The sequence below is a fragment of the Pleurodeles waltl genome, chromosome 5, assembly GCF_031143425.1.
Source record: "Pleurodeles waltl isolate 20211129_DDA chromosome 5, aPleWal1.hap1.20221129, whole genome shotgun sequence".
Classification (NCBI taxonomy): domain Eukaryota; kingdom Metazoa; phylum Chordata; class Amphibia; order Caudata; family Salamandridae; genus Pleurodeles; species Pleurodeles waltl.
The window spans coordinates 23,171,680-23,195,935 of NC_090444.1; the positions used below are offsets into that span (position 1 = coordinate 23,171,680).

The 24,256-nt window shown below is 38.5% G+C and overlaps 1 protein-coding gene across 3 annotated transcripts in view; it reads left to right on the forward strand.

Annotated features, from left to right (window-relative positions):
- Window positions 1–805: 805 nt before the first annotated feature.
- LOC138295305 (NACHT, LRR and PYD domains-containing protein 12-like) overlaps window positions 806–24,256 on the forward strand; it is a 543,642-nt gene continuing 520,191 nt past the window's right edge. For 2 of the 3 annotated variants that reach the window (XM_069233518.1, XM_069233519.1), the window contains exons 1-2: window positions 806–976; window positions 2,007–2,308. In XM_069233518.1, the coding sequence (XP_069089619.1) occupies window positions 2,026–2,308 (283 nt within the window). In that variant the 5' untranslated portion in view covers window positions 806–976; window positions 2,007–2,025. The remainder of the gene's footprint in view (window positions 977–2,006; window positions 2,309–24,256) is intronic. The other variant, XM_069233520.1, reaches the window with a different exon arrangement.

Sequence of the window (24,256 nt, forward strand, 5' to 3'; positions counted from 1 at the left end):
AGCTACATATAGGTGTTGACCTATATGTCGTGCACGCATAAAATGGTGTGTCCGCACTCACAAAGTCCGGGGAAAAGGCCCAGACTTTATGAGAGCGGGGACGCCATTTTATGCACATTGTCCGGGGAAATGGCCCTGGACAACGTGGGGGCACCTTTGCTACTGCAAGGGTGCCCTCACACTTAGTAACTTTGCACCTAGCCAGAGTTGGACATATAGGTGACTTATGGGTTACTTAAGTGCAGTGATAAATGGCTGTAAAATAGTGTAGACACTAATTTACCCAGGCTGCTGTGGCAGTCCTGTGAAAGGTTTGTCTGAGCTCCTTATGGGTGGCAAAAGTAATGCTGCAGCCCATAATGTGCTCTTGGAACCCCAATACCCTGGGTACCTAAGCACCATATACAAGGGAATTATAAGAGTGTTCCAAAGTGTCAATTGGAATTGGAAAAATAAGTCACTAGCCTGCAGTGACAAATTTGAAGCAGAGAGAGCATAAGCACTGAGGTTCTGATTAGCAGAGCCTCAATGACACAGTAAGCACTACAGCCAACACACACATAGGCCACAAACTATGAGCACTGGGGTCCTGACTAGCAGGATCCCAGTGAGACAGGCAAAACACACTGACAAAATAGGTTTTTGACTATGGGCACTGGGGTGCTGGCTAGCAGGATCCCAGTGAGACAGTAAAAACACACTGACACACACTCACAAACAGGCCAAAAGTGGTAGTAACAATGCTAGAAAGAGGCTACTTTCTCACACCTGCCTAACTATTGTCTTTGGCTGGTGTTCTCCAGGTGGAGACAATAAATCTGCCTCGGTCGTGAGGATCTGCAAGAATAGAAGGATGAACGTTGGATGCGCAAAACTGGTTCTGTGGACAGATGCTGCTGATAGGTGAATTGAAGTTGGATGGTCGCAGAGAAGACAGGATGTGAGAAAGAAGCAACACTGTTCATTGGCTGGACTGGTAGGTGTTTTCTTTTTGTAAAATCTCCCTCTAGATTCTAGACTCTAGAGGCTATTAGCCCCAGAGTTGGTTCACTGTCTCAAAGCTTCCTCTTCCAATTTTCTTTTGGCAAAAGTCCTGGTTATAACTATCTTGCGCACTACACATGCTTAGCCTTTCAGTATGTCTGAGGGCAAAAAATTAGTTCAGCATTCATTTTGCCAAGTGTATTGCCCCTTTTGTCTTGCAACCCTCCAGCATCCTGAGCTGAACTTATTGACTGTTTAAAGTTAAAGGTACTTGCACATGCCACCTCTATGTTGGGTCTATCATAAAGCATGTTATGGCATGCCCATGTGCAGGGCATTCACTCAATAGTTTATTGTCATTCAATGAGATTCAGGTCATTGCTGCTCTCTTGTTATCCCAATACAAACATATGGCCTTTTCCGTAAGCAAAGCTGCACCTCTGTGATGAAGCCCAATGAAGCTGACACCGGTCTGTGTTGCTTGTGTTCTGGTTCAGAGAGGATGGGGGTTTGGTAATAAGGGCTGGATTGTTTCTGTTGGAACAGGAGCAAAGTAATTTGCATACTCCCTGTCCGGAGTAGCAGTGAGCAAAGTAATGATGGCGTGAACTCAACTGAAGCGCCACCATCTCAGGCCAGCAGAAACATCTACTCTGACTCCTTATTGCCAAAGCCATGATCAAGCACCTATGTATGGAGTATGGAGGGGTCAACAACTTTCGTGTATTTCTCTTATCTGGACATCTGAAAAATCAGGCATTGATCCAGCCTTTAGGAGTCACAGTCTACTCTATACGTTCCTGCACGTTTGAGCAAGAAAATGGTTATTTCTAATAGCAGTGCAGCTACTACAGCGCCAGGATGCCCTAGTTGGCCAACAGTTGTGCTATATTCAGTGGGTTTCATTCATTCAATCAAGCACTTTGTACAGGTGTGAGTAGCACGTGATCATGTCCTTAACTTCCATGCCTCAAGACTATGTGAACAACCCTTTTTTTTTTATGACACACCATTTTTTTCAGATATAGCCTCACATGAGCCATGGGGAACAGAGGGAGCAAATGTAGCGACATCCTGCTGTATGCCCTGGAGGACCTCTCCCATGCTGACTTCAAGAGGTTTAAGGATAAATTATCAGATATCGACTTCAAAGGACGGAAAAACATCGCACGTGGAAAGCTGGAGAAAGCAGACCAGATTGACACCAAGAATCTTCTTGTAAAGTTCTACGGCATGGACTCAGCCATTGATGTGACCATTGAAGTCTTCACCAAGGTCAGCCTGATGGAGCCAGCAGCCAGGCTCAGAGAGGAGCGACAGCGAGGTAAGAGGTGTGCGATCCTTCAAGATCACACCTGAAGGTCCACCATGTTTGCCAGATTTAGAGATTGTCAATGTTTTTTTATTTTGAGAATAATAGAGATTACTTTTCAAAGCCAACGCTTTTGGTGCAATCCACATTGAGGACATCTTGGTCTGATATCAATAGAATTTTATCTTTGTCATCACATCTCACTCAGTCTCCTCCTGTGAGTAGTCTTCAGTTTGTTGCAGTGCTTTTTGTTAGTGTTTGGGTGGTGCAGTTGCACGTCTACACTACCACTATCTACATGGTGCTGAGGAGTGAACAAACTAGTATTGTGAGAAGTTTCTCAAGAGTTACAAATGGGGCAAGCTGTACAATCATATGTGGTCAGCTGTGAAAACCAAACCCCCATGCCCTGTCAGTCCTTTTACCAGATCAAGCAGGGTCTAGTGGCTTAGAGGAGTAAAGTGTCCACTTTAGGGACCTGTGTTTTACCTCATGGTCACAGGTTCAAATCCCACCAGGTCCACTCAGCCTTTCATCCTTCTGAGGTCGATAAAATGAAGACCATTCAGTTGGGTAACAATACATATCTGTTATTCAGCGCCAAGATATCTGTTTGGCTTAACAAGGGCTTTACAAATACTCATGTTATGTTATGAAGTGATAAGGACCACCAAGCACTATCAAAGAGGAGTGGATACATGTTCCTTATGGACCGGGATGCTGGGTACTCACTCCTGTATGGGAAGTTAGCCTCCAAAGACTCTGACTCTCCAAAGTAGATCCAACAAGCACTCAAGGCTGGGCGCAAATTTGGTGATGTGAAGACTGAGAGTACCTGCCACAGAGCAATGTTATCACAGCCACAACTGATGGAACAAATGGAGTGTTTTATGACAGAGATAAGTGAGACACTGCTCTCACCTGTCTCCTAGAGTCTTGATACTGGGTAGAATTAAGGGCTTGGACCTCACACTGGTGGCATTATTACAAGTAATCTTGAGGAGTCTTAATACCGGGTAGAATTAAGGGCTTGGACCTCACACTGGTGGTAGGAAAGTACCATCTTGCCTGGCATGTTACCCCTATATTTCACTGTATATATGTTGTTTTAGTGTATGTGTCACTGGGACCCTGCCAGCCAGGGCCCCAGTGCTCATAAGTGTGCCCTGTGTGAGTTCCCTGTGTGATGACTAACTGTCTCACTGAGGCTCTGCTAACCAGAACCTCAGTGGTTATGTGTAGGAGGCTGGCCTGGCTTGTAGTGGGTACCAAGGGGTACTTACACTCTGTACCAGGTCTAGTTATCCCTTATTAGTGTAGAAGCGGTGTTTCTAGAAGCTTAGGCTGATAGAAGGTAGCTATAGCAGAGCAGCTTAGGCTGATCTAGGAGACATGTAAAGCTCCTACTATACCACTGGTGTCATATGCACAATATCATAAGAAAACACAATACACAGATATACTAAAAATAAAGGTACTTCATTCTAATTCTCGGTCCAAAGACCGCGAGACTACTAACGTGATCGCGAGATCACCTGTCAAAAACAAAACAGAAAACGGTGTCGGCCATCTTAGAATGGTCATAAATCAGAAGTCAAAATAGACGGAATAGAACGAGGATAAACCAAGAATATATTTTTAGGTGAAATAACATCACCATCGATGTGAATTTGAATAAACACAAAAATATACAAATAAACCCACCTACGATGGTTCATTTCAAAAAGACCTGGGGACCATCAAAAGTATCCCTCTTCATCATAGGTGCCAGGCATCATACTCTGAGTTCCGGTAAATGGACCGAAACCCCTCATGTACTCGTTAAGACCATTATCATGTTTGTTTAAGGTAAAAATCCCCAAAACTTCCAGCTTTTTCCTTATGTTTTTCCTTTCTTTACCTGGAACGTCCTTGATTTTTTCCAAAATCGTCCAAGTCAGATCGTCCAACTCATGTTTTTCTTTCAACCAGTGTTGTACTAGGGGAGCTCTAACTTCACGCCCAGTCTCTCCCACATACCCCGCCGGGCAGGGACAGATGATCAGGTATATACAATTTGAGGTTCTCCAATTGGTCATATCACACAGTTTATACTTCTTTTTGTTCCACACCAATACATCACTTACTATGGCTTTGGGACATGCTTTGCAAGTCCCACATTGATGATTTCCCCTAACTGGGACTGCTCCAGTAATGGACTTTTGACAAAATTCCTCATCTCTTGGTAGGGCTGCCTTAACCAGTTTATTGCGGATATTCAGATTATTCTTAAACGCCAAAAGAGGCCTATCTAAAGGTGTAGGAGGCTGGACTGGCTTGTAGTGAGTACCAAGGGGTACTTACACCTTGCACCAGGCCCAGGTAGCCCTTATTAGTGTATAGGGTGTCTAGCAGCTTAGGCTGATAGATAATGGTAGCTTAGCAGAGCAGCTTAGGCTGAACTAGGAGACGTGTGAAGCTACTACAGTACCACTTAGTGTCATATGCACAATATCATAAGAAAACACAATACACAGTTATACTAAAAATAAAGGTACTTTATTTTTATGACAATATGCCAAAGTATCTCAGAGTGTACCCTCAGAGTGAGGATAGCCAATATACACAAGTTATATGTACACAGTACTAAAAATATGCAGTATAGTCTTAGAAAACAGTGCAAACAATGTATAGTTACAATAGGATGCAATGGGAACACATAGGGATAGGGGCAACACAAACCATATACTCCAAAAGTGGAATGCGAACCACGAATGGACCCCAAACCTATGTTTGTAAAAGAAAGGACCTAGGCACACTATAACAATAAACTAACCATTACATTTTTAGAAATACACAATCCAACAATACATAATGGATAAAGAAACATTATAGAAAAAAGAACAAAAAAGATCCCATAAGCATAATCAATCCGTCTTTAATATGGCGAAAGGCAGCGAAGAACAGCCAACACGTGTTTCGTCGAGGGGAGTATACCCCCTTTGACTTTTTCAAGGCTATAAAACATAACAAAAAGCAACATTTACCATTGAAAACAAAATAATGATAAGAAAGAACATCCATATACATAGTACAGACAACTGAAAATAGGTATCTCCCAAAACTCAATGGTGTCAAAATTTACATCAATAGCAGTTATATATACACCACTAATGTAATTAATTATATCTTATATGTACAAATTGATAATTAAACCTCACATCCGAAAGGTGAAAGTGATCAACCACACCACAAAAAAGCGAGAATGACTGCAAAATGGTGAATATCAATAAATAGTTGTCAATATTAACAAGTGACTATCACCAGCAACCAACTAATGTGTGTATCCCCATATCATCACCTAAAGTCAACAATACAAGAAAACATACCTCGCTGACATTCAAAATTGATTCAAATACACCAACCAATAGGCGTTTAGAGGAACACTGTTGTGCAAAAAAGATGTGATTAATATCAAACTTACCATATAAAAAGTTAATCGGAATAAAAAACAAAATAGGATTATATGTGCACCACCAAAAACCCAAAGTGCAATATATTCAAATAACCTACCCGTACGTCGCAAACTACTATCATCAAAACATAAGGCTCGCAAATCCATTCAAAACCTAAAATGAACCTGAAATAATCAAACATAGCACTCAAGTCACCACCACTACAGACAAAACGGGGCTTAATTGAAATAATAATGCCCCTCTCAAACTCACCCAAATAAGTTTTTCAAAGAGCAGGAGTCCGAATATTCGGTCCCGCGTTTGCCCGATAAGCGTTTACCGCTGCCGCCATTGGCAAACGCTATTAAAGCAAGCTGGTACGCGCATGTGAATTACAGCGCGTCCACAGATCAGCACTACTGCTAACCTACGGCAGAGCACGGGCGCCATCTTAGAGTGAGACGCTATATATTGACAAATATATATAATACGTTAACACAATGACAATAGACCACATATTGTCCATAAACAACACAATGAAAATGCTAATTAATGTGAGAAACTATAAAAGAACAGCAATTAACCATGCAATTTACACAAAAGGTAACAATAATTGAAATACATAATTTTATATTAAAAAAATGTAACTACTCAGTAAGGCTGTATCCATCACCCTGCAGTCAAACGCACGTCCGCGTCATGGTGACCACCTCCCAATTCAGGATGCGAGGTATTACAATCTAATAGACTACATACTAAAGAAAATAATACAGTTTATAACAAAGACAAGTTGGGAATAGCATCTTATACAAGTGTAAATGGAATACACGATATCATAAATATGTATAACTATATACTACAAATATTTGAAAATATAACCCATATTCCATGGTTCAATAATTAGTGGTAATACAACACAACAGTTATGTATTTGATTAGATAACTAATCCAAGAAATATTCCATTTCGTAGTTCGAATTGAGTCCTGTTTCCACCGCTCTAAGTTTAAGAATCCATAGGCATTCCCTCTTTCTTAATTGTAACTCTCTATTTCCACCACGAGAGTTAGCATGTACCAAATCAAAACCAAAGAATTCAAAGTTCTGTACTTTAGTCTGCCTAGAACATTGACTCATATGTGTAACAATAGGATAGCGTTCATCAAGGTGTTTCAAAGCCCTATAATGTTCACTAATTCTCACTTTCAAGGGTCTGATTGTACTACCAATATAGTATAGACCACATTTACAAATAATCATATAAATCACGAAACCACTATCACATGTTATGTGGGTGTTAATATGAAATTTCTCACCCGACATACTTTCAAACGATGAGATCCCCGATCTGCTCAACCTGCACATACCACATCGACCACACTTAAAGAAACCCTTACTGTGGATTGAGAGCCAATTCTCTTGTTTCAATCGTGTAGGATAGCTCGGACACAAAATATTTTTGAGGGTTCTGCCCCTACGGTAAGTGAACATTGGTGATTCAGATAGTGAACCCTTCAGAGTAGTATCAGCCCGTAATATATGCCAATATTTCTTCATACTGTTACGCAGGGCTGATGATGCCGGGGTATAATCGACTATACATCTTATTTTGTTATCAGATATTTTATCCCTATTTCTCAAAGTGTCAGTCCGGGACAAACGACCTACTCTATTGCGTGCTTTGGTCACAGTATCTGTAGGGTAACCCCGAAGCTCAAATCTAGAAGACATATCTTGAATGGTATTAATAAAATCATTATCAATACTGCAATTCCTTCTGGCACGTACCATTTCACCATAGGGAATGGAATGGATTTGGTGTTTCGGATGTGCACTACTGGCGTGCAGTATGGAATTGCAGGCTGTACTTTTTCTAAACAAACGACTTTCAATCTTGTTGTTGCGGATGAAAAGTTCAACATCCAAAAAGGATATACAAGTTTCACTATAATCCCATGTGAACTTAATGTTAAATTGGTTCGAGTTAAGGAAATTAACAAACTCATTCAATAGGATGAGGTCCCCCGTCCATATCATAAGACAGTCATCTATATATCGACCCCAAAAAAGAATACTAGAGTTCCAGGTCCTTGCTTCAGGCCCCCATATCCATTTCTGTTCGAGGTAACCCATAAACAGATTCGCATAAGACGGTGAAAAGCGGGATCCCATTGCAACACCTCTTTTTTGTCGAAACCATTTATTCTTAAAGAGAAAAAAATTGTTGTCCAGAATCAACCTAATCATATCTAAAATCATCGAAGTGTGTTGGTATAGACTAGCTGATTGATTATGTAAAAAATGACGTATCGCTATCATACCCAAATCGTGCTTAATACTGGTGTACAATGAAGTCACATCCAGAGTTACTAACTTCATGCCCTGTTCCCAGGTAATATCACCAAGTATACCTAAGATGTGTTTGGTATCCTTTATATAGGAAGGAAGATTGATGACAAAAGACTGTAGAAAAATGTCTACATACTCTGATAGTTTTTCAGTCGGGCCACCCATTCCAGATACAATGGGTCTGCCAGGAGGCGAGCGAGAGTCTTTATGAATTTTAGGCAGCGTGTAAATACAGGGATATCTGGGTCTGAAAACCCGTAAATACATATATTCATCCTCCTTAAGCAATCTTTGATCAAAACAAAGTTTCAAATAGTTGTTAATTTTATTGGAGAGAGCAGGTATAGGGTTATTCTCAATCTGCTCATAGCATTCAGAATCGCTAAGCTGTCTAATGATTTCAGATTCGTAATCTGCAATATTCATAACCACAATATTGCCGCCCTTATCGGCCTCCCTAATTATAATGTCCTTATTGGTGCGTAAACTTTTAAGGCATTCAAGTTCACCAGCCGACAAATTGTTATGACAATTATAATAGTAAAACTTGTTTTTGTTTTCCGCTATAAGAAGGTCCTGCCACACTAGTTTGAAAAAAGTATCCACACAATTACCACCACTAAGGACAGGCGTCCATCTAGATTTGGGTTTCAAACCACTCGACACAGTATCAGGCATTATGTCCAAGTCATCCAAAATATTGGAAACTATAGATGGATCCTGTTCAAAGTCTGTAATAGAGAGCAGTACAGCTGTATCCTGTATGTCCCGAATGGAAAGAGGGTAATAATCTTTAGTGCACAAAGAGAGGATATCCCTGTTAGAAGTGCTACTAGACATACCGAAATGTTTCCTAAGTTTAAGTCTCCTCACATATTTAAAAAAGTCTATTTTGGTCCTTTGAAAATCCCCTGAACTAAATGGGCAAAAACCAAGCCCCTTAGTGAGTAATGCATTAGCCTGTTCAGATAATTCTACATCCGATAGGTTGACAATGCTAATTGTCTTCTTCTCCATATTATTCATTTGCGCCTGTTCCATGATCTGGTTTGGACCCCTACTCTTGTTTCTTTGGGTCCCTCCTCTCTTACTTCTCCTTGTTTTCCGGGGTCTTCTATACGTCTGTTTACTTCTCTCTGTCCTTGTCTTATTCTTTGTACTTCGGCTAAAAAAGATGATGGTCCCTGTTCACTTGATATATTCTGATCTGAGACACTAGACACGTCACTGGATTCACTGCTGGTAGCTGAAATACTGTTAAGTGATGACTGAGCACTTATTCGTTGGGACTGTTGACTCTGTATATTTTGAATTAAATGATCATATCTCCGAGAAAATGTAAAGACTCTCCCTCTACTGTAGTCAAGCTCGTCCCGCTTCAGTTTCCGGGATTTTCTCCTCGTAACCTCCAACTGATGTTGGTTCACAATTTCATTTAAAATCGCATAGTTTTTAGAGGTTGCCTCTTCCAAATTCATAGCCTTAATCTCAGTTTCTAAGCATTCAATATCTCTCTGTAGTAGGTTCACTTTCCTTTCCGAGTTCTCAATTAGAATATTCATGAGTCTCATCGAACTGGAAATTAACTCTTGTTCCCAACTGTCCAAAAGATCTGAGTCTAAGTCATCAAATGTGGGAAATAAATGAGACCTCAAACCCCTGGGTATTCTATTAAGCTTGATATAGTGTTTGAGCGTAGCCCCATCCCACCACTTAGATACCTCCTGCTTTTTTAATCTCTCTAATTTGATAAATTTTGCCCTTAATCCTATTTCTTTAGATGTACCACACGCAGCATTGGACATAAGAGTAATATTGGTAGATCCAGGTTCTCCAAATAAATTGGCTGCTAGTTTCATACGATCCATATTTGTCATATATGTGTAAAAATTTAAGTTAAGGTGTAAGGAGCTGCTTCCCCTAATCAAAAACAATCAACAGAATGGGAAGAACAAATAAAGGGGAAAAGAAAGCGCTCCCAACTGTCCCCTATAGTATAAACTTAGGTGCTCCCGGCCCTAGAGGATTCTTCCCTTCCTCCAAAATCTGTGAAGACACAGCTATAACAAAATTTGTAAAAGAAAGGACCTAGGCACACTATAACAATAAACTAACCATTACATTTTTAGAAATACACAATCCAACAATACATAATGGATAAAGAAACATTATAGAAAAAAGAACAAAAAAGATCCCATAAGCATAATCAATCCGTCTTTAATATGGCGAAAGGCAGCGAAGAACAGCCAACACGTGTTTCGTCGAGGGGAGTATACCCCCTTTGACTTTTTCAAGGCTATAAAACATAACAAAAAGCAACATTTACCATTGAAAACAAAATAATGATAAGAAAGAACATCCATATACATAGTACAGACAACTGAAAATAGGTATCTCCCAAAACTCAATGGTGTCAAAATTTACATCAATAGCAGTTATATATACACCACTAATGTAATTAATTATATCTTATATGTACAAATTGATAATTAAACCTCACATCCGAAAGGTGAAAGTGATCAACCACACCACAAAAAAGCGAGAATGACTGCAAAATGGTGAATATCAATAAATAGTTGTCAATATTAACAAGTGACTATCACCAGCAACCAACTAATGTGTGTATCCCCATATCATCACCTAAAGTCAACAATACAAGAAAACATACCTCGCTGACATTCAAAATTGATTCAAATACACCAACCAATAGGCGTTTAGAGGAACACTGTTGTGCAAAAAAGATGTGATTAATATCAAACTTACCATATAAAAAGTTAATCGGAATAAAAAACAAAATAGGATTATATGTGCACCACCAAAAACCCAAAGTGCAATATATTCAAATAACCTACCCGTACGTCGCAAACTACTATCATCAAAACATAAGGCTCGCAAATCCATTCAAAACCTAAAATGAACCTGAAATAATCAAACATAGCACTCAAGTCACCACCACTACAGACAAAACGGGGCTTAATTGAAATAATAATGCCCCTCTCAAACTCACCCAAATAAGTTTTTCAAAGAGCAGGAGTCCGAATATTCGGTCCCGCGTTTGCCCGATAAGCGTTTACCGCTGCCGCCATTGGCAAACGCTATTAAAGCAAGCTGGTACGCGCATGTGAATTACAGCGCGTCCACAGATCAGCACTACTGCTAACCTACGGCAGAGCACGGGCGCCATCTTAGAGTGAGACGCTATATATTGACAAATATATATAATACGTTAACACAATGACAATAGACCACATATTGTCCATAAACAACACAATGAAAATGCTAATTAATGTGAGAAACTATAAAAGAACAGCAATTAACCATGCAATTTACACAAAAGGTAACAATAATTGAAATACATAATTTTATATTAAAAAAATGTAACTACTCAGTAAGGCTGTATCCATCACCCTGCAGTCAAACGCACGTCCGCGTCATGGTGACCACCTCCCAATTCAGGATGCGAGGTATTACAATCTAATAGACTACATACTAAAGAAAATAATACAGTTTATAACAAAGACAAGTTGGGAATAGCATCTTATACAAGTGTAAATGGAATACACGATATCATAAATATGTATAACTATATACTACAAATATTTGAAAATATAACCCATATTCCATGGTTCAATAATTAGTGGTAATACAACACAACAGTTATGTATTTGATTAGATAACTAATCCAAGAAATATTCCATTTCGTAGTTCGAATTGAGTCCTGTTTCCACCGCTCTAAGTTTAAGAATCCATAGGCATTCCCTCTTTCTTAATTGTAACTCTCTATTTCCACCACGAGAGTTAGCATGTACCAAATCAAAACCAAAGAATTCAAAGTTCTGTACTTTAGTCTGCCTAGAACATTGACTCATATGTGTAACAATAGGATAGCGTTCATCAAGGTGTTTCAAAGCCCTATAATGTTCACTAATTCTCACTTTCAAGGGTCTGATTGTACTACCAATATAGTATAGACCACATTTACAAATAATCATATAAATCACGAAACCACTATCACATGTTATGTGGGTGTTAATATGAAATTTCTCACCCGACATACTTTCAAACGATGAGATCCCCGATCTGCTCAACCTGCACATACCACATCGACCACACTTAAAGAAACCCTTACTGTGGATTGAGAGCCAATTCTCTTGTTTCAATCGTGTAGGATAGCTCGGACACAAAATATTTTTGAGGGTTCTGCCCCTACGGTAAGTGAACATTGGTGATTCAGATAGTGAACCCTTCAGAGTAGTATCAGCCCGTAATATATGCCAATATTTCTTCATACTGTTACGCAGGGCTGATGATGCCGGGGTATAATCGACTATACATCTTATTTTGTTATCAGATATTTTATCCCTATTTCTCAAAGTGTCAGTCCGGGACAAACGACCTACTCTATTGCGTGCTTTGGTCACAGTATCTGTAGGGTAACCCCGAAGCTCAAATCTAGAAGACATATCTTGAATGGTATTAATAAAATCATTATCAATACTGCAATTCCTTCTGGCACGTACCATTTCACCATAGGGAATGGAATGGATTTGGTGTTTCGGATGTGCACTACTGGCGTGCAGTATGGAATTGCAGGCTGTACTTTTTCTAAACAAACGACTTTCAATCTTGTTGTTGCGGATGAAAAGTTCAACATCCAAAAAGGATATACAAGTTTCACTATAATCCCATGTGAACTTAATGTTAAATTGGTTCGAGTTAAGGAAATTAACAAACTCATTCAATAGGATGAGGTCCCCCGTCCATATCATAAGACAGTCATCTATATATCGACCCCAAAAAAGAATACTAGAGTTCCAGGTCCTTGCTTCAGGCCCCCATATCCATTTCTGTTCGAGGTAACCCATAAACAGATTCGCATAAGACGGTGAAAAGCGGGATCCCATTGCAACACCTCTTTTTTGTCGAAACCATTTATTCTTAAAGAGAAAAAAATTGTTGTCCAGAATCAACCTAATCATATCTAAAATCATCGAAGTGTGTTGGTATAGACTAGCTGATTGATTATGTAAAAAATGACGTATCGCTATCATACCCAAATCGTGCTTAATACTGGTGTACAATGAAGTCACATCCAGAGTTACTAACTTCATGCCCTGTTCCCAGGTAATATCACCAAGTATACCTAAGATGTGTTTGGTATCCTTTATATAGGAAGGAAGATTGATGACAAAAGACTGTAGAAAAATGTCTACATACTCTGATAGTTTTTCAGTCGGGCCACCCATTCCAGATACAATGGGTCTGCCAGGAGGCGAGCGAGAGTCTTTATGAATTTTAGGCAGCGTGTAAATACAGGGATATCTGGGTCTGAAAACCCGTAAATACATATATTCATCCTCCTTAAGCAATCTTTGATCAAAACAAAGTTTCAAATAGTTGTTAATTTTATTGGAGAGAGCAGGTATAGGGTTATTCTCAATCTGCTCATAGCATTCAGAATCGCTAAGCTGTCTAATGATTTCAGATTCGTAATCTGCAATATTCATAACCACAATATTGCCGCCCTTATCGGCCTCCCTAATTATAATGTCCTTATTGGTGCGTAAACTTTTAAGGCATTCAAGTTCACCAGCCGACAAATTGTTATGACAATTATAATAGTAAAACTTGTTTTTGTTTTCCGCTATAAGAAGGTCCTGCCACACTAGTTTGAAAAAAGTATCCACACAATTACCACCACTAAGGACAGGCGTCCATCTAGATTTGGGTTTCAAACCACTCGACACAGTATCAGGCATTATGTCCAAGTCATCCAAAATATTGGAAACTATAGATGGATCCTGTTCAAAGTCTGTAATAGAGAGCAGTACAGCTGTATCCTGTATGTCCCGAATGGAAAGAGGGTAATAATCTTTAGTGCACAAAGAGAGGATATCCCTGTTAGAAGTGCTACTAGACATACCGAAATGTTTCCTAAGTTTAAGTCTCCTCACATATTTAAAAAAGTCTATTTTGGTCCTTTGAAAATCCCCTGAACTAAATGGGCAAAAACCAAGCCCCTTAGTGAGTAATGCATTAGCCTGTTCAGATAATTCTACATCCGATAGGTTGACAATGCTAATTGTCTTCTTCTCCATATTATTCATTTGCGCCTGTTCCATGATCTGGTTTGGACCCCTACTCTTGTTTCTTTGGGTCCCTCCTCTCTTACTTCTCCTTGTTTTCCGGGGTCTTCTATACGTCTGTTTACTTCTCTCTGTCCTTGTCTTATTCTTTGTACTTCGGCTAAAAAAGATGATGGTCCCTGTTCACTTGATATATTCTGATCTGAGACACTAGACACGTCACTGGATTCACTGCTGGTAGCTGAAATACTGTTAAGTGATGACTGAGCACTTATTCGTTGGGACTGTTGACTCTGTATATTTTGAATTAAATGATCATATCTCCGAGAAAATGTAAAGACTCTCCCTCTACTGTAGTCAAGCTCGTCCCGCTTCAGTTTCCGGGATTTTCTCCTCGTAACCTCCAACTGATGTTGGTTCACAATTTCATTTAAAATCGCATAGTTTTTAGAGGTTGCCTCTTCCAAATTCATAGCCTTAATCTCAGTTTCTAAGCATTCAATATCTCTCTGTAGTAGGTTCACTTTCCTTTCCGAGTTCTCAATTAGAATATTCATGAGTCTCATCGAACTGGAAATTAACTCTTGTTCCCAACTGTCCAAAAGATCTGAGTCTAAGTCATCAAATGTGGGAAATAAATGAGACCTCAAACCCCTGGGTATTCTATTAAGCTTGATATAGTGTTTGAGCGTAGCCCCATCCCACCACTTAGATACCTCCTGCTTTTTTAATCTCTCTAATTTGATAAATTTTGCCCTTAATCCTATTTCTTTAGATGTACCACACGCAGCATTGGACATAAGAGTAATATTGGTAGATCCAGGTTCTCCAAATAAATTGGCTGCTAGTTTCATACGATCCATATTTGTCATATATGTGTAAAAATTTAAGTTAAGGTGTAAGGAGCTGCTTCCCCTAATCAAAAACAATCAACAGAATGGGAAGAACAAATAAAGGGGAAAAGAAAGCGCTCCCAACTGTCCCCTATAGTATAAACTTAGGTGCTCCCGGCCCTAGAGGATTCTTCCCTTCCTCCAAAATCTGTGAAGACACAGCTATAACAAAATTTGTAAAAGAAAGGACCTAGGCACACTATAACAATAAACTAACCATTACATTTTTAGAAATACACAATCCAACAATACATAATGGATAAAGAAACATTATAGAAAAAAGAACAAAAAAGATCCCATAAGCATAATCAATCCGTCTTTAATATGGCGAAAGGCAGCGAAGAACAGCCAACACGTGTTTCGTCGAGGGGAGTATACCCCCTTTGACTTTTTCAAGGCTATAAAACATAACAAAAAGCAACATTTACCATTGAAAACAAAATAATGATAAGAAAGAACATCCATATACATAGTACAGACAACTGAAAATAGGTATCTCCCAAAACTCAATGGTGTCAAAATTTACATCAATAGCAGTTATATATACACCACTAATGTAATTAATTATATCTTATATGTACAAATTGATAATTAAACCTCACATCCGAAAGGTGAAAGTGATCAACCACACCACAAAAAAGCGAGAATGACTGCAAAATGGTGAATATCAATAAATAGTTGTCAATATTAACAAGTGACTATCACCAGCAACCAACTAATGTGTGTATCCCCATATCATCACCTAAAGTCAACAATACAAGAAAACATACCTCGCTGACATTCAAAATTGATTCAAATACACCAACCAATAGGCGTTTAGAGGAACACTGTTGTGCAAAAAAGATGTGATTAATATCAAACTTACCATATAAAAAGTTAATCGGAATAAAAAACAAAATAGGATTATATGTGCACCACCAAAAACCCAAAGTGCAATATATTCAAATAACCTACCCGTACGTCGCAAACTACTATCATCAAAACATAAGGCTCGCAAATCCATTCAAAACCTAAAATGAACCTGAAATAATCAAACATAGCACTCAAGTCACCACCACTACAGACAAAACGGGGCTTAATTGAAATAATAATGCCCCTCTCAAACTCACCCAAATAAGTTTTTCAAAGAGCAGGAGTCCGAATATTCGGTCCCGCGTTTGCCCGATAAGCGTTTACCGCTGCCGCCATTGGCAAACGCTATTAAAGCAAGCTGGTACGCGCATGTGAATTACAGCGCGTCCACAGATCAGCACTACTGCTAACCTACGGCAGAGCACGGGCGCCATCTTAGAGTGAGACGCTATATATTGACAAATATATATAATACGTTAACACAATGACAATAGACCACATATTGTCCATAAACAACACAATGAAAATGCTAATTAATGTGAGAAACTATAAAAGAACAGCAATTAACCATGCAATTTACACAAAAGGTAACAATAATTGAAATACATAATTTTATATTAAAAAAATGTAACTACTCAGTAAGGCTGTATCCATCACCCTGCAGTCAAACGCACGTCCGCGTCATGGTGACCACCTCCCAATTCAGGATGCGAGGTATTACAATCTAATAGACTACATACTAAAGAAAATAATACAGTTTATAACAAAGACAAGTTGGGAATAGCATCTTATACAAGTGTAAATGGAATACACGATATCATAAATATGTATAACTATATACTACAAATATTTGAAAATATAACCCATATTCCATGGTTCAATAATTAGTGGTAATACAACACAACAGTTATGTATTTGATTAGATAACTAATCCAAGAAATATTCCATTTCGTAGTTCGAATTGAGTCCTGTTTCCACCGCTCTAAGTTTAAGAATCCATAGGCATTCCCTCTTTCTTAATTGTAACTCTCTATTTCCACCACGAGAGTTAGCATGTACCAAATCAAAACCAAAGAATTCAAAGTTCTGTACTTTAGTCTGCCTAGAACATTGACTCATATGTGTAACAATAGGATAGCGTTCATCAAGGTGTTTCAAAGCCCTATAATGTTCACTAATTCTCACTTTCAAGGGTCTGATTGTACTACCAATATAGTATAGACCACATTTACAAATAATCATATAAATCACGAAACAACTATCACATGTTATGTGGGTGTTAATATGAAATTTCTCACCCGACATACTTTCAAACGATGAGATCCCCGATCTGCTCAACCTGCACATACCACATCGACCACACTTAAAGAAACCCTTACTGTGGATTGAGAGCCAATTCTCTTGTTTCAATCGTGTAGGATAGCTCGGACACAAAATATTTTTGAGGGTTCTGCCCCTACGGTAAGTGAACATTGGTGATTCAGATAGTGAACCCTTCAGAGTAGTATCAGCCCGTAATATATGCCAATATTTCTTCATACTGTTACGCAGGGCTGATGATGCCGGGGTATAATCGACTATACATCTTATTTTGTTATCAGATATTTTATCCCTATTTCTCAAAGTGTCAGTCCGGGACAAACGACCTACTCTATTGCGTGCTTTGGTCACAGTATCTGTAGGGTAACCCCGAAGCTCAAATCTAGAAGACATATCTTGAATGGTATTAATAAAATCATTATCAATACTGCAATTCCTTCTGGCACGTACCATTTCACCATAGGGAATGGAATGGATTTGGTGTTTCGGATGTGCACTACTGGCGTGCAGTATGGAATTGCAGGCTGTACTTTTTCTAAACAAACGACTTTCAATCTTGTTGTTGCGGATGAAAAGTTCAACATCCAAAAAGGATATACAAGTTTCACTATAATCCCATGTGAACTTAATGTTAAATTGGTTCGAGTTAAGGAAATTAACAAACTCATTCAATAGGATGAGGTCCCCCGTCCATATCATAAGACAGTCATCTATATATCGACCCCAAAAAAGAATACTAGAGTTCCAGGTCCTTGCTTCAGGCCCCCATATCCATTTCTGTTCGAGGTAACCCATAAACAGATTCGCATAAGATGGTGAAAAGCGGGATCCCATTGCAACACCTCTTTTTTGTCGAAACCATTTATTCTTAAAGAAAAAAAAATTGTTGTCCAGAATCAACCTAATCATATCTAAAATCATCGAAGTGTGTTGGTATAGACTAGCTGATTGATTATGTAAAAAATGACGTATCGCTATCATACCCAAATCGTGCTTAATACTGGTGTACAATGAAGTCACATCCAGAGTTACTAACTTCATGCCCTGTTCCCAGGTAATATCACCAAGTATACCTAAGATGTGTTTGGTATCCTTTATATAGGAAGGAAGATTGATGACAAAAGACTGTAGAAAAATGTCTACATACTCTGATAGTTTTTCAGTCGGGCCACCCATTCCAGATACAATGGGTCTGCCAGGAGGCGAGCGAGAGTCTTTATGAATTTTAGGCAGCGTGTAAATACAGGGATATCTGGGTCTGAAAACCCGTAAATACATATATTCATCCTCCTTAAGCAATCCTTGATCAAAACAAAGTTTCAAATAGTTGTTAATTTTATTGGAGAGAGCAGGTATAGGGTTATTCTCAATCTGCTCATAGCATTCAGAATCGCTAAGCTGTCTAATGATTTCAGATTCGTAATCTGCAATATTCATAACCACAATATTGCCGCCCTTATCGGCCTCCCTAATTATAATGTCCTTATTGGTGCGTAAACTTTTAAGGCATTCAAGTTCACCAGCCGACAAATTGTTATGACAATTATAATAGTAAAACTTGTTTTTGTTTTCCGCTATAAGAAGGTCCTGCCACACTAGTTTGAAAAAGTATCCACACAATTACCACCACTAAGGACAGGCGTCCATCTAGATTTGGGTTTCAAACCACTCGACACAGTATCAGGCATTATGTCCAAGTCATCCAAAATATTGGAAACTATAGATGGATCCTGTTCAAAGTCTGTAATAGAGAGCAGTACAGCTGTATCCTGTATGTCCCGAATGGAAAGAGGGTAATAATCTTTAGTGCACAAAGAGAGGATATCCCTGTTAGAAGTGCTACTAGACATACCGAAATGTTTCCTAAGTTTAAGTCTCCTCACATATTTAAAAAAGTCTATTTTGGTCCTTTGAAAATCCCCTGAACTAAATGGGCAAAAACCAAGCCCCTTAGTGAGTAATGCATTAGCCTGTTCAGATAATTCTACATCCGATAGGTTGACAATGCTAATTGTCTTCTTCTCCATATTATTCATTTGCGCCTGTTCCATGATCTGGTTTGGACCCCTACTCTTGTTTCTTTGGGTCCCTCCTCTCTTACTTCTCCTTGTTTTCCGGGGTCTTCTATACGTCTGTTTACTTCTCTCTGTCCTTGTCTTATTCTTTGTACTTCGGCTAAAAAAGATGATGGTCCCTGTTCACTTGATATATTCTGATCTGAGACACTAGACAAGTCACTGGATTCACTGCTGGTAGCTGAAATACTGTTAAGTGATGACTGAGCACTTATTCGTTGGGACTGTTGACTCTGTATATTTTGAATTAAATGATCATATCTCCGAGAAAATGTAAAGACTCTCCCTCTACTGTAGTCAAGCTCGTCCCGCTTCAGTTTCCGGGATTTTCTCCTCGTAACCTCCAACTGATGTTGGTTCACAATTTCATTTAAAATCGCATAGTTTTTAGAGGTTGCCTCTTCCAAATTCATAGCCTTAATCTCAGTTTCTAAGCATTCAATATCTCTCTGTAGTAGGTTCACTTTCCTTTCCGAGTTCTCAATTAGAATATTCATGAGTCTCATCGAACTGGAAATTAACTCTTGTTCCCAACTGTCCAAAAGATCTGAGTCTAAGTCATCAAATGTGGGAAATAAATGAGACCTCAAACCCCTGGGTATTCTATTAAGCTTGATATAGTGTTTGAGCGTAGCCCCATCCCACCACTTAGATACCTCCTGCTTTTTTAATCTCTCTAATTTGATAAATTTTGCCCTTAATCCTATTTCTTTAGATGTACCACACGCAGCATTGGACATAAGAGTAATATTGGTAGATCCAGGTTCTCCAAATAAATTGGCTGCTAGTTTCATACGATCCATATTTGTCATATATGTGTAAAAATTTAAGTTAAGGTGTAAGGAGCTGCTTCCCCTAATCAAAAACAATCAACAGAATGGGAAGAACAAATAAAGGGGAAAAGAAAGCGCTCCCAACTGTCCCCTATAGTATAAACTTAGGTGCTCCCGGCCCTAGAGGATTCTTCCCTTCCTCCAAAATCTGTGAAGACACAGCTATAACAAAATTTGTAAAAGAAAGGACCTAGGCACACTATAACAATAAACTAACCATTACATTTTTAGAAATACACAATCCAACAATACATAATGGATAAAGAAACATTATAGAAAAAAGAACAAAAAAGATCCCATAAGCATAATCAATCCGTCTTTAATATGGCGAAAGGCAGCGAAGAACAGCCAACACGTGTTTCGTCGAGGGGAGTATACCCCCTTTGACTTTTTCAAGGCTATAAAACATAACAAAAAGCAACATTTACCATTGAAAACAAAATAATGATAAGAAAGAACATCCATATACATAGTACAGACAACTGAAAATAGGTATCTCCCAAAACTCAATGGTGTCAAAATTTACATCAATAGCAGTTATATATACACCACTAATGTAATTAATTATATCTTATATGTACAAATTGATAATTAAACCTCACATCCGAAAGGTGAAAGTGATCAACCACACCACAAAAAAGCGAGAATGACTGCAAAATGGTGAATATCAATAAATAGTTGTCAATATTAACAAGTGACTATCACCAGCAACCAACTAATGTGTGTATCCCCATATCATCACCTAAAGTCAACAATACAAGAAAACATACCTCGCTGACATTCAAAATTGATTCAAATACACCAACCAATAGGCGTTTAGAGGAACACTGTTGTGCAAAAAAGATGTGATTAATATCAAACTTACCATATAAAAAGTTAATCGGAATAAAAAACAAAATAGGATTATATGTGCACCACCAAAAACCCAAAGTGCAATATATTCAAATAACCTACCCGTACGTCGCAAACTACTATCATCAAAACATAAGGCTCGCAAATCCATTCAAAACCTAAAATGAACCTGAAATAATCAAACATAGCACTCAAGTCACCACCACTACAGACAAAACGGGGCTTAATTGAAATAATAATGCCCCTCTCAAACTCACCCAAATAAGTTTTTCAAAGAGCAGGAGTCCGAATATTCGGTCCCGCGTTTGCCCGATAAGCGTTTACCGCTGCCGCCATTGGCAAACGCTATTAAAGCAAGCTGGTACGCGCATGTGAATTACAGCGCGTCCACAGATCAGCACTACTGCTAACCTACGGCAGAGCACGGGCGCCATCTTAGAGTGAGACGCTATATATTGACAAATATATATAATACGTTAACACAATGACAATAGACCACATATTGTCCATAAACAACACAATGAAAATGCTAATTAATGTGAGAAACTATAAAAGAACAGCAATTAACCATGCAATTTACACAAAAGGTAACAATAATTGAAATACATAATTTTATATTAAAAAAATGTAACTACTCAGTAAGGCTGTATCCATCACCCTGCAGTCAAACGCACGTCCGCGTCATGGTGACCACCTCCCAATTCAGGATGCGAGGTATTACAATCTAATAGACTACATACTAAAGAAAATAATACAGTTTATAACAAAGACAAGTTGGGAATAGCATCTTATACAAGTGTAAATGGAATACACGATATCATAAATATGTATAACTATATACTACAAATATTTGAAAATATAACCCATATTCCATGGTTCAATAATTAGTGGTAATACAACACAACAGTTATGTATTTGATTAGATAACTAATCCAAGAAATATTCCATTTCGTAGTTCGAATTGAGTCCTGTTTCCACCGCTCTAAGTTTAAGAATCCATAGGCATTCCCTCTTTCTTAATTGTAACTCTCTATTTCCACCACGAGAGTTAGCATGTACCAAATCAAAACCAAAGAATTCAAAGTTCTGTACTTTAGTCTGCCTAGAACATTGACTCATATGTGTAACAATAGGATAGCGTTCATCAAGGTGTTTCAAAGCCCTATAATGTTCACTAATTCTCACTTTCAAGGGTCTGATTGTACTACCAATATAGTATAGACCACATTTACAAATAATCATATAAATCACGAAACAACTATCACATGTTATGTGGGTGTTAATATGAAATTTCTCACCCGACATACTTTCAAACGATGAGATCCCCGATCTGCTCAACCTGCACATACCACATCGACCACACTTAAAGAAACCCTTACTGTGGATTGAGAGCCAATTCTCTTGTTTCAATCGTGTAGGATAGCTCGGACACAAAATATTTTTGAGGGTTCTGCCCCTACGGTAAGTGAACATTGGTGATTCAGATAGTGAACCCTTCAGAGTAGTATCAGCCCGTAATATATGCCAATATTTCTTCATACTGTTACGCAGGGCTGATGATGCCGGGGTATAATCGACTATACATCTTATTTTGTTATCAGATATTTTATCCCTATTTCTCAAAGTGTCAGTCCGGGACAAACGACCTACTCTATTGCGTGCTTTGGTCACAGTATCTGTAGGGTAACCCCGAAGCTCAAATCTAGAAGACATATCTTGAATGGTATTAATAAAATCATTATCAATACTGCAATTCCTTCTGGCACGTACCATTTCACCATAGGGAATGGAATGGATTTGGTGTTTCGGATGTGCACTACTGGCGTGCAGTATGGAATTGCAGGCTGTACTTTTTCTAAACAAACGACTTTCAATCTTGTTGTTGCGGATGAAAAGTTCAACATCCAAAAAGGATATACAAGTTTCACTATAATCCCATGTGAACTTAATGTTAAATTGGTTCGAGTTAAGGAAATTAACAAACTCATTCAATAGGATGAGGTCCCCCGTCCATATCATAAGACAGTCATCTATATATCGACCCCAAAAAAGAATACTAGAGTTCCAGGTCCTTGCTTCAGGCCCCCATATCCATTTCTGTTCGAGGTAACCCATAAACAGATTCGCATAAGATGGTGAAAAGCGGGATCCCATTGCAACACCTCTTTTTTGTCGAAACCATTTATTCTTAAAGAGAAAAAAATTGTTGTCCAGAATCAACCTAATCATATCTAAAATCATCGAAGTGTGTTGGTATAGACTAGCTGATTGATTATGTAAAAAATGACGTATCGCTATCATACCCAAATCGTGCTTAATACTGGTGTACAATGAAGTCACATCCAGAGTTACTAACTTCATGCCCTGTTCCCAGGTAATATCACCAAGTATACCTAAGATGTGTTTGGTATCCTTTATATAGGAAGGAAGATTGATGACAAAAGACTGTAGAAAAATGTCTACATACTCTGATAGTTTTTCAGTCGGGCCACCCATTCCAGATACAATGGGTCTGCCAGGAGGCGAGCGAGAGTCTTTATGAATTTTAGGCAGCGTGTAAATACAGGGATATCTGGGTCTGAAAACCCGTAAATACATATATTCATCCTCCTTAAGCAATCTTTGATCAAAACAAAGTTTCAAATAGTTGTTAATTTTATTGGAGAGAGCAGGTATAGGGTTTAATTATCAATTTGTACATATAAGATATAATTAATTACATTAGTGGTGTATATATAACTGCTATTGATGTAAATTTTGACACCATTGAGTTTTGGGAGATACCTATTTTCAGTTGTCTGTACTATGTATATGGATGTTCTTTCTTATCATTATTTTGTTTTCAATGGTAAATGTTGCTTTTTGTTATGTTTTATAGCCTTGAAAAAGTCAAAGGGGGTATACTCCCCTCGACGAAACACGTGTTGGCTGTTCTTCGCTGCCTTTCGCCATATTAAAGACGGATTGATTATGCTTATGGGATCTTTTTTGTTCTTTTTTCTATAATGTTTCTTTATCCATTATGTATTGTTGGATTGTGTATTTCTAAAAATGTAATGGTTAGTTTATTGTTATAGTGTGCCTAGGTCCTTTCTTTTACAAATTTTGTTATAGCTGTGTCTTCACAGATTTTGGAGGAAGGGAAGAATCCTCTAGGGCCGGGAGCACCTAAGTTTATACTATAGGGGACAGTTGGGAGCGCTTTCTTTTCCCCTTTATTTGTTCTTCCCATTCTGTTGATTGTTTTTGATTAGGGGAAGCAGCTCCT